Consider the following 12311-nt stretch of genomic DNA (forward strand, 5'->3'; position numbering starts at 1 on the left):
TTTGAATCTTTGTTAAAAGGGGTAAGTTGGTCTCTTATCATAAATAGTTTTCATTGAGCAATTAACCTCATGCAAAGTGCAGAAGTGAACAAAACCTAAATCTAATCAGTATTTGCAGCTCTCCTCTTTGCCCTTAAACCAGCAGCTGTTCTCTCTGGTTTGATCTATGCACAGTTTCTCTTGGTACTTTGCAGCACCTTGGAGAAGCTGCTGCAGTTCTTCTGTAGATTCGGGCTGTCCCAGGGTTTCTATCTCCTCATGTCCTCCAAGACTGACTCCACACTCCTGAGATCAGGGCTGTGTGGGGGTCAGACCATCTGCTGCAGGACATCTGGTTCTTCTTGCCTCAGAAAACAATTCTTCATGAGCTCCAGTGGGTTTCTTATGAGTGTGTTGTCCTGCACAATGAATCTGGGATCAGTCAGACACCTGGTGGTGTTGTGTGATAAGAATCTAAAACATTTAAAGAGCCTGAAACGACTGCAATGAAATGTACATCGATCAGGTAGTTTTGAGTACATAATTTACCTGATTTTGTGGGAGGAGTCAATGCTGATACTGTACACTAACAGATAAGGATATACAGTCCTCATGACCAGTTTTCACTGATTTTATATCTTTTTGTCACTGAATGGTGGACAGATTTGTGCCTCTACCTAACAGTCTAACTGTGAGTTGCAGTGACATGAGTGACAGCAATTGCTCCAATAACTTGTGGAACCAAGGTATAAAACTCTTTAATTCAACAGCTGAGCTTCCACTTATGTGTTTTTGCATAATAATGTGGGACAGGGTGTATTTATGGCAATAGTCTTTATTTTACTCCTGCTTGTGAAAACTGGTTACCTTAATATTACTTTAATATGTGTGACACTTCTGAGGACCACCAGAAGATGGCGCGCTTCATAGTCTGTTGACCCGCTGGAGACGAAGAAGAAGACGGCATGGAGTTGGAGGAAGTACCGGTAAATAAGTGAGTCAGGTTGCTCAGCCGCTTTGGGAGCAGGTTTCAGTGGAAATAATTTCAGACCATTACATCACTGCTGTTCCTCATGGCGGTGTTCGGGGGTAACAGCGGCCGCCAACCTGAGCTACATGACGGGACAAGCAGCAGAAATGACTCCGAGCGTAGTTGCGGGACAGGTGACCCCGCGGTGCCAGTCCCACGCCGGCTCTGGTCCCCACATGACGCCCAGGGGAAAAAGTTAGTCCTGCATGTTGACCTGAACAACACCATACTGGTATCGGACGCCGTGACGGGACAGGGGACAATAGCTGCTCTGGACTATTTCCTCACCACTGTCACCTGGGGAAAGATCAGCAAACGCGGTAAACTGGGCATTAACTTGATTTTCATCACACGAGAATGGTTGGAATTTGCGCCGAGTAAGCTGATACAGCCACCTCGTTATTCCTTTGCCGTCAAAAAAACACACCGAATTCCATATAATATTCTGCGAAGTTAATGTTGTCGTCCTTTACTTCTCCTGAACATGGAGCTAAGTAACGACAGTAAAATCGTTGACATGGTGTTCAAGTTACACACAACATAAATTTACATTTGCCGAATAGTACGTCATCAATAATATCATTAATTCAATGTGCGAAATATTATTTTGTGATGTGACAATGGTGCCAAGATGAGCGTTAAACATTAAACCTACGTTTTATCAAATGGAGTTTGGTAGAATGTTATTTTGTCATTTTTGGGAGAGTTAATCAAGTTACACAATTTACTACAATTTAAGTTATTTTGTTTGTTTTCTAATGTACCACTAACTAGCATGACGTCTTCCTTTACAGCTAATTCATAAGCTAAATAAATCTATTCAATTTTCTAGAATTTGTATTCTTACAAAGCTAAATACTGAGGTGTTGTGTTTCTCAACAGTAATACTGAGAGAATACTGTAATAAAGTTGTTGCTCGTACTAAGGCTATGTTTAAGTCATCTGTTCATATTTATTACAGATTGTATGACCACAGTGTGGTTTTCAATGAATAGACACTGGATCATCAGTGTTATATATCAAAGCAAGTATGCCTGGTGAAAATAGCTTATATAGCAGTATTAATTTCATAGGGCTATTTATTCATTCATATTAGAAGTAAAACCTTCACCCTTTGTGTGATCAGTATTTTCGTAAAATCTTTGTTCTCATTTCTGTGCAGGGAAGTGGGAATGGCTGAGTGACTCACCCTCCCTTCTTCCACCATGTGAGGACGCTGTTAGTTACTACTCTCAGTATGGGCGGACACATGGTTTCACCTCTGGTGCCGGACGACGTTTCCGCGGGATTCTGGATGAACATCTGGATCTGCTCCGCTGGCCTGAGGGCCTCGAGGCAAGTTTCCTGGCAGGAGAGTGTATAGGAAGTCCAGGTGTCTATATGGAGTTAGAGAAGTAGTCAGATACACTGCTGTGACATAAAGGAGAAGTTATTCCCAGCTTATGACTTCTACTTTTTAGATTTACATTTTGTATTGATTTGAGAGAGACCTTAGTTACGTGTTATGTAAATAAAGTTGCGGCACTTCCCTTTAACAAACGGATATAAAAAAAGATGACAAATAGAAGCATCAAAGGTTGAGATATCCTGACTTACTACTTCCTAAAATTAATCTAATGCTGCATTTCCCATAATTTAGGAGCTTCTTTGTTAGGCTCTACCTGTTAAATCTTTATTCTATATGAATAAATGTATTTCACACAGTCAGTGCGTAAACTGGATTAATGATAAAATGTTGCATTTCATGAGTAGATTTAGCTACAGTCTAGTGTGTTACACCTCCAGAAAACCAGCTCGATACATGTCCATGTTACCGACTGCTGCTCGGCTCTGTTCCCTGCAGGGCGACCGAGAGCTGTCTATAAAGGGAGAGGATGGACGACTGTACCACTGGATCCTTCCCTCCTTCTTCCAGCTGCTCAAAGACCTGGTGCAGGAAGGACGGGAGTTTGCCATCCTGTTTCGTACATTTGGATCAGACCTACCTCGTGTGCTGAGAGCTGTACACAGAGCACTGAATGAAGGGGCTCATCCACTCTTCCCTGAGCTGCCTGAACTGAAGGTAAAATAAAAATCACACTTACTCATTCCAAAGCCATGTTTCTCAGTTTGCCCAAAGTGTAAAGAGATATTTTATCCATAGCAGTAGTAAGCACATTGGGGGAGTTTTTTGAGATATTCACCACTGAGAACATGTGATGGAGATGAATGAAATTTCATGTACTCAGAGAAGTGAACAAGACTAAGATAGATAGATAAAATTTATTAACCCCCAAAGGGAAATTCAGGAGTCTACAGCCACAATCACAGCTCTATGCTTTTAGCTAATTGCTAACATCAGTGTAATGGCATTGGGAACACGCAGCTATTGTTTTGTGTAGCATGTTCAGCATCTTAGTTTAGCATGTTAGCATATTAACATTGCTGATTAGCATAAACAAATAACAGCTAGGGCTGGTGGGGATTCTTTCCTCGTTTACCTCATCAGTGTTTGACATCTTAACTGCAGTACAAGGAATTATAATCAGCTTCAGTTCACTTTTTGGATGTATCTGAGGGCCTCCACTAAAATTGTGTGCATGGTAAAGTGTCTCATGGGTGGGTGAATGCAATTCTGCCTTGAAGAGAATGATTTTGTGACCCTCCCACTAACACACACATACACACACACACACACACGCCATGAATCTTCTCCCCAGAGGACTTTTTTGTACTTGTTTGCTTGCTGGAGTGGAACACATTGATTTGAGAGAAAAGCAGAGTGGAATGGATGGATGATGGTGAGAGGGGCATGTGGGAGAGATGTCAGAGGGTGAAGTTGTCAGGCACAGTGAGCTGTCTGGTGGAAATCTTATTCAAAGAGTCTCCTGTCAGATTCTGTTCATCTATGCGTTTAGACAGCGAGAGCAGGGGGGAAAATCAATCAAAAGACATAATGTGATTGTTCAGTTCTGAATGGGATTTGTTGTAATATCACAGTGAGTTCCTGGTTGCAATGCAAGGAAAGCATCTTCTTTATCAGTGCTGAGGTGGGTGCAATGGGGAAAACATATCTCATCAAAGCAATGCACTAAATCTTGGAGTAAGTGGTCAATTTAATATTCAAGCTCAGAGATCTCAGTCTAATGTCTGAGTATATTGGGGTTTGTGTCTATCACAGTAGAACTTCTGTGACAATAATCACTTCATCACTAGAATATGACATTTCACTAAATTTTATCTTTTACTCTGCCATTTGTCACATGGGGCACAAATATGTTCATCAGTGAGAGACTCCACAACACACTGTGTTGAAAAACAACACTAGTGAATGTGTGAGGCTGTGCTTTCAGCTGAACACTGCTAACATTCTCACAATGAAAATGCTGATGTACTGATGTTTAGTGGGGATATGGGCTTAAACCAAGAAATTGAACAATTTCTCCTGATTGCACATGAAAATTTGCACCAAATTCATTACATGTTGACATATTGTGGACTCACCCATGGCTGCCTGGGAGCTCCTGGGAAGAAAGGACCCACTGGGCCCCATTAGCCCACATTCTGACCCTTCTGTGTTTGCTCCATATTTGTGATGGATTTTAAATACATTAATTTAGGAATATACTATAAAAGTAGGTTTGGATTGGGCCTCAAGGTGAGGTAATAAAGCAGAACCCAGCTTAAGGCCCTTATGCTTATGCAGTCAGGAAGCCTGGGACTATCTGTGTAAAAATATCAAAATTTTAATTCATGAACAATTTATAGCACTAATACTAAATTTGTCAGAAACCTATTTTATGCAATATAAAAATAGTTATGGCATGAATCATCAAGTCAAGAGTCATTCATCATTTCCATACCACTATTTATTATCAAGCTATAGAATGGCAGCAATGTTATTATTGTGTGGCTGGAACAGACTTTTTATGTCTAAAAAAGTTTAATGCTGATACTACCTTTTATTTAGGTCAAGTCTGCCAGGGGCTTTGTTTTAATTAAGCAATTTCACAGAAGATTCTTTGGGTTTTATGCTTAGCACAGACTTAAGAGCTTTCTTTCTTTTTCTTTCTTTCTTTCTTGCTTTCTTTGTTTCTTTTTCTTTCTTTCTTTCTCTCTCTCTCTCTCTCTCTCTCTCTCTCTCTGTATGATTCTTCTTTTTGCTCTCGGCTCAGTTAAGTGTGAATAAGACTCCAGGCAGGATCCGTTGCAGCAGCGGGAGTGTCATTCTGAGCCGAGCCACCGACCACATCTCGACTCAAGATGGAGAGCGAGGCCTGTACCAGTTCTTCAGCTCAGTCCAGGGCCTGGGAGGGTTCCAGGACGATTTCAATTGGTACCCACAGCACTCCTCAGATCTTTATTCATTAATTTTTGTTTTGTGGCCTCCGTCCTCTTGCCCATCTTCTTTCTGTGCCTTTGTTTCCTATCTAGGTGGACTTGTAATACCGTCTCCATCCATGGGGGGAAGCCTCTGTGGATTGACCCCTTTGACCAGCACGTTCAGCACATCTTCATTGATGACAACATACGGCAGAATGATGAGGGTACCGTCGTTCACCCTAAGGTACTGTCATTTCTTAAGAAGCAGCTGATGTGAGGGCAGATATAATTTCATTTATAGTTTTTATAGCAAAAACATTTTGGCCAACACCCAGCCCTTAAGGCATGTACAGCAGCCCAATGGTTCATTAACTGTACTGGGAGTCAGTCAAGAGTAAGTGAGTACACTGGTCCACTTACACTATGGCATTTATTACACAACTTTGGAGGTATTTGAGTGATTGTAATGGGCTGTGTGGGACACAGAATGCCGGGGCAACAAGAGACAACGAGAGATGCCTGTTGTTTTGTATCCATCATTAATAAAATTCTGTTCCTCTGTTTTCTATATTTTCTGTGTGTTTCTCAGGTTTTCTTGGACCCAGGTGGTGCTGAAACCCGCACAGCCTGCACCTCTGAACTGTATGACATCACCCTGGTGCAGAACGACCTCCTCCGGGCCATCGCTGACACTAACTACTTCACTCAGCGTGTCCACATTTGTATGGAAAACTATGAGAAGAATCTCCAGCAGGGGGCAGGCTAGAACTCCAGCAAACCCCCCCCCCCCCTCACACGCACACACACATACACACACACACACACACACACACACACAATCCTTCCCCATCCACCCATTCCTGTATGTCTGCTTGTCTGTCTGACAACCTGCAGTTTAGGGCACCATTAGCTCAGATACTACGATCCTAGTACTGACAGAAGATGCAGATTGCGGAGATCGTGCTCAAAGGTTGAAGACTGATTTTAGTCTGTCAAAGTTATATTAGGAAGTGTGTAGATGATGAATGATCACAGTTATTATCTGAAGATCAAATAGCCTAAAACAGTTCCACTAGCTACAGAAGCTAGAGAAATGCTAACGAAGTCCTTAGTGAACAACTCAGAAAGGTTTTAACCTTATTAATCACTAAAGTGGCCAAGCCAGACTCTTTGATTGCAGCAAAGGCTCTGACTGATCACGATAATTGCCCTAATTTTGAGAAGTGCGTGGCAGACTGCTATAATAGGTGTCATATGTGGTCAGTTTGTGTTAGTTGTTCAATGATTAGAATCCAGCACTGTTTTATCTCCGTATTTATCAGGGTGTTACAAGAAATCAGATGTGAACTTTATCTGCAATGTTTTCTTCCACTCACAATTGGAAGTCAATACTTGAATATTGCTAGATGACTAAAAATATGTCTGTTTAATGATAATGACTCTATGAAACTTAAGGGTGGGATTTCAAAAACCCATGATGTGGGGACTGTAGTCAGAAAAAAACTTTTTATCACAGTAACTCAGACTGAGTCGACTAGTGTTACTTGTGACTACACTGCTAGTCAGAATCACAAAAACAAACCATGTTAGATTTATAACAGTTCATCATTTCCTGATGTGATTGGGGAATAGCGATCTATGTCCATGTTGCATTTGTCAGCAGTTGGATTGTAATAAGTGATATCTTGTATAAGGCATTGAGACATCAGTAGGTTGATCAAGAGGTTGGGAAGTGTTTGCACTGAATTATTTACTGCAGTTTTTATTATATGAAAGTACTGCTGGGTGAAAGATTTAATGAGGTGAATTTGTGTTGAAGTTATGGTAGTTTTTAGTTTGAGAGATTTAAGACGTATTTACTTTTAAGCTTCCAGTGAGATTTATTAATTGCTTTATTTTCCTCAGGTCAGTTTTAAAGAGGCAGCTGAACATAAGCTACCAGTAATTTAATGCAGGTTTCTGAGGACCACTGGAAACAGTGGAGTGATAATACTATTTATAGAGCGTGGGTTACCTTTAAGATTAAATGCAAAGAAAAGCTTTGTTATTGGTGATAATGTCACAGTATTCTGCTACTGCTTTACTAGCTCTTAACAGAGGTTCAATTTGCAACCCTTTACTGTAAAATACTTTACTCCGAATTCTGGCCTCAACACACAAAATAAAAACATGGACACCAAATTGTGTAAAACATTACACAGCAAATAGTAACTCCAATAATTTTCAAAACACAATCTGCAGTAGTCACTTTGTCAAGTTTTTACAGGTTTTAAATTTTTAGAAAAATTTCCAATTTATGCAGAAGTCAGTAGTGCAAATGGTGAAGACTAAGAATGACTTTTGCAACTTTGAATATAGGGTACTTTATTACTATAAATATAGATAGTGAATCATACAAAGTAAAAATTATCACATCACTACACCAAATCTTATCTATTTGAATTACATGTGTAGAAAATATGTTAAGTTACAGGTTACATTTTATTTCTGGGATACATATCGCGTAGATTTGATGCTGTGTATGCCTGGTCATAAGCTCTGAAACTAATGAGAAAGCCAATATGAGGTGATGATGCGCACATTTGTTTGTTTTGCTGACACTGTCCTGTTTACAGCCAGTCACATCCACATTCCCATCATTCATTGTGAAGCTGCAGGACTTTTGATTGCACTTGACATCAAAACTTGAACATTTTCATATGTTTCTGGTGTGAAATATTAGAGATTGGTAAATAAACAGTTTCTGTCTTTTGTTTGGTGTTTTGGTTTTATTACTGATTTTCAGATATAGTTGTGTTGATAAGTGAGTGTGTGTCTGTGTGAGATGAACTCAGGTCCACCAGGGCTTAATGAAAGAAGGTAGGAAGTGTTGATGGTAAATAATCAAATGTATTTGTCTTAAAAAGAAGGGGAATATTTGTCTTCCAGCAATTTTAAAGCAAATATTCTCATCTTCCGCAGAGAACCCCATTAATCAGCACACCTGCAGCTACCTCAGGTTACTGCATATGGAACTGAAGAATGAAAGCAGAAGTACAAAAAAAAAAAAAGCTTCCTTTTTCTGCAGTTTAACGAGTTTAAACGTAAAGCTGCAGGTGATACATGAAGTTATTTCAACGCTCTTTTTTATTAGGTTAAAACATTTGTGTAATTGAACGGTCTGTTAAGGTGGCGCTCAGAGACATTACTATGACATGTCTGGAGTTGGTCCCAGGCTGATTGTGATGGATGATAATGGTGCTGCCAACAATAGCTGAATAACTGATGATTGACATACACACTCATCAACCAAGACAACTAGAAATGGGGCTAGAATATAGAACTGTGTTTAACTATAACATGGAAGAGTACATTTTTTACATTCATCTATGCCTGTGTGTTCTCTCTGTTCTGGTTTGCTGTTGTCTATCACTTATTTGGACTGTTTGTATTTAATGGAACTGTTGGTTTAGACCCTTCAGAGTAAATATTTGGTGTCACAAGAAAAGGAATGTAAATATTACCACTATTATCTTTCCTGTGTGATTTTACTTCTGTTGACAGCAGGACCAGAATATTCCAATACCTGTCTAACAGAGAAGAGCTGTGTTTCTTTGAATGCTTTACATTTTAGGCTGTGCTACAGCTGCAACTAACGTGTCCCATGTGTTTTTTGGTTTTAAGTGATGGTCGGAAGTTCTCTCAGTCCACACGAGGGCAGCAGCGCAGCTTGGTGAGCGCCCTCACCTACCAGCGTCCTTCCCCCCCAGGTGAGGCTGAAGTTACCTGGTGCCGGCGCTGAGCTTCGGAAAACCAGTAACCACAACAGCGCAGCACAGACGCAGTGATAAATGTGACGGCTAACATGATGGTGAACACTGTGTTGTCACTTCGGGATGGTGGAGGGGCAACCGATACAGTGAGCGCGTGTCGGCGGTGTTTTCGGTATTGCGTAATTGCGCACTGGTGAGTGGGGGGAGGAGACGGGAGGGGAGGGACGGGAAGAGGAGGCAGGGGGAGTCAGTGAACGAAGGACGACGGTAACTCTTGTTTTCGCTGACCACGTTCACCACAGGAGCAATGGTGCCGCTTTTGCCGTCTGCTGAAAACCTGCCGTGTCCAAACATTTACGCGGAGTTGCTCCGGGGAGCTCCGACGCACCGTTGATAGCGTCCACCCACCGAACAGTAAGGTAAGGACTGTTGTCACCAAACTTTCCACTTCTCTCGGTTTCTTTCACGTGAACAGCTGCAGACTTCTGGGAGCAGGGACATCAAGGCGCTGCTGGGACGACTTGAGATTGGGAAGGTTGATGCGGTATCGCGCGTCTCCTCCTCGCACATGTGCTGTGTTGGACGAGATGCTGTAGTTGTTGGGCGTTGTGGGGCTGTGAGACTCAGCTGGGTATGAACATCCACGTTTAATGATGCGCTGGTGATAAAATGGTGGGCGAGGATCAACACGAATATCGTTAGAAATTTGTTTAAACGCAATGTCCAAAAACGACCCATCACCGTTAGTCTGGAGGACGAGGTCTATGTCATGTCGTCGTCGTGAGCTGCAAGTTAGTATGACAGATCAGACCAGCAGCGTGGTTTAGAAGTGGAGTGGAGCCCTGTCACGCCATTTGATGGAGTGCTGAGCTGTTATGGTGCAGGTTCTGGGATTTGGGCGAGAGGTTTGAAGCTAAATCATCCAGCTGTTTAGTGAGTTGTTCTTTTCAAGACAAATCATCTGCAGTGCTGTCCAACATCTGTTTGTGCCGCTGGTGTTACTCACTATCCAAAGCATAAAGTTCCTTCTGTTTGTATAGAGTTGAGTGTGTCTTCATGTATAGGCTTCATGTGCCTCCATGCTGCACTCTAAAGCTGCCTGTCACCTGATCCTTTAAACAGGCTGTTTGTTCCTCTAACAGATTCCAGCTTGTTCAGGACCTTGGAATCATCATCATCTCCTCTCTCTTTCCCCAACTGACCTGTGATGATAGCTCCTAACGTGGTGTGAGCTCATTTGCATAATAAAGATTACAGCTGACATGCAGCGTCTGGGCCTGTCTTGCAGGATCCAGCAGAGAAGCATAGTCCTGTGGCGGCTCTCGTTGTGCCAGCAAAATGCCACCTTCAATCAGGCCTCACCAGGAAGGCTGCAGCCTGCTCTGACAGGGCGGCCTCTGTCTCGTTGCCACCGTCAGTGCAGCAGTGAGGGTCAAAGACAAATGGATTGTCTGAGGGTGATTTATTCTTGTATGAAATTAGCTGTTGATGTTGTAGTAGGCGTCGTGGCCTGTTGGATATAAATTGATCAATTATAATACGTGGATTTGAGACGAATTGATTTGGTTTATCCATTAACAGTTTTGATTGGTATCAGTTCTGTCCCAATCAAATGCCTTTCTTCTAATTATTTTTTGTGTTTGACTCCTGACAGTTGATCCACCCACTCTACAGCTAAATTCAAACTAAAGTTCAAACCACAGGTCAGCCCACAGGAGGGGACACAGTTCTGAAGCGAGACTGTCTCCACAGGGCACAACATGATTTTTGATGCTGCTGTTTCCCAGGGTGAATGACAGCATTTCACATCTGCTCTGCCTGTTTTGTTTGCTTTCTTGGCCTTTTATGTAATGTTCCTGGCATTTCCTTTTTGTGTCATCATTTTCTCATCAGTCCATTGAAATATAATGAAACCAGTGTGGTTCATATCCTTAAACCGCTTGTTGTATTTGCTTGTGATGTCTGTGGTCTAGCAATTGTCCTTCTGTTGAAATGGAATTTGTGCTGGATAAAAGCATCATGTCAGAACAGGTGAACAGGTGTCAGCTATATATATGTACAGTTTTGTGTATAAACCATGACTTACAGTGAAGTAGCACAGTTGCACTGTATTCACAATCTCATTAGTTTTCTCCAGTTCTTTGTGATCCCCCCAAATCTGTGGAACTGTCATATAAAACAATTGAGTTTAGCTGATATTCATTTAGTTCTGTGGTGTTTTAGGGCTTCTCAGCAATGAAACTTTAATGCAGAGACTTCTTCTCATTATACGATATATTTGGAGAGGTAGCAACGGGCATCAGCATTTCATCAAACCACAAATTATGCACAGTAGGGAGAACAAATTGTGCTCACCGCATCACACACGCTGTAGCTTCACATAACAACTTTTATGACAGTAAATAAATTGTAGAAATAGTTGGAAACATTGCAGAACCTGTGGTGAAAGACAACACTGGTAACAATGCAAGAAAATACTGAAAGTCTATAAACTCTTTGTTCTGGTGCATGCTGGGAAGCCTTTCCACATTCCTCCTCTTGTTCCACTGCAGTATCTGAACCTCAGTGTGACATTTTTCTTTTTTTAATCTCTCTCTCTGGTGCTTGATTAAGGCTGCTCGGCCTTGCAACGGGCTGCGTTGACCATATATGGCATTGTAGGCATGTGTCTGTATGTAAATGAGCCTGTTCCTGAACGAGTGATGGATGTAGAACAGGTGAGGTTCATCATGGTTCGCTGTCTGAAAATGTGTGCACGTTTCATAGATACCAACTTTCTTGTTTGTACACACTGTCCCTTTGTGCATGTTTAGTTCTGCGCCTGCTTTGATAAATGAGGCCCCTGGACTCAGCAGGACACAACATAGAGTATAAAATGTCTTTAGCTGTGATTAAGGTGGATTGTGTAGGACAGATATGGCCACTGCCACACACAGAGACGCACACCAGCCAGCTACAGACATTAACCCAGGCAGATGAGTGTGGAACTGAGCCAATATTCCCATCAGAGGATTAAGTGGGATGCTTACAGTGGACAGTTTGGAGGTCCAGCCTGCCAACACTGCAGACTTATAAGCCGGGACGAAATGTCTGAGGGAGGAAATTGAGAAAGCAAGTAGGATGTTGCATGTGGTGAAAAGAACCATTTTCAATCAGGTAGAAAATTGAGTCATTGTTTGAAATTAGTTTTGGAAAATATGCAAATTCACTTACTTGCCAAGAGTCTGAGGAGCGGTTCAACACCCTTC

General features: G+C 41.7%; 1 protein-coding gene across 1 annotated transcript; it reads left to right on the forward strand.

Annotated features, from left to right (window-relative positions):
• The first annotated feature begins 938 nt into the window (after window positions 1–938).
• LOC113145056 (uncharacterized) lies at window positions 939–8064 on the forward strand. The gene is made up of 6 exons (XM_026331385.1): window positions 939–1329; window positions 2172–2344; window positions 2853–3071; window positions 5164–5324; window positions 5423–5555; window positions 5901–8064. The coding sequence occupies exons 1-6, from the start codon at window positions 1053–1055 to the stop codon at window positions 6075–6077; spliced, it is 1140 nt and encodes a 379-aa protein (XP_026187170.1). The 5' UTR covers window positions 939–1052; the 3' UTR covers window positions 6078–8064.
• Window positions 8065–12311: the final 4247 nt, after the last annotated feature.

Source organism: Mastacembelus armatus, chromosome 7 (genome assembly GCF_900324485.2).
Source record: "Mastacembelus armatus chromosome 7, fMasArm1.2, whole genome shotgun sequence".
Lineage (NCBI taxonomy): Eukaryota > Metazoa > Chordata > Actinopteri > Synbranchiformes > Mastacembelidae > Mastacembelus > Mastacembelus armatus.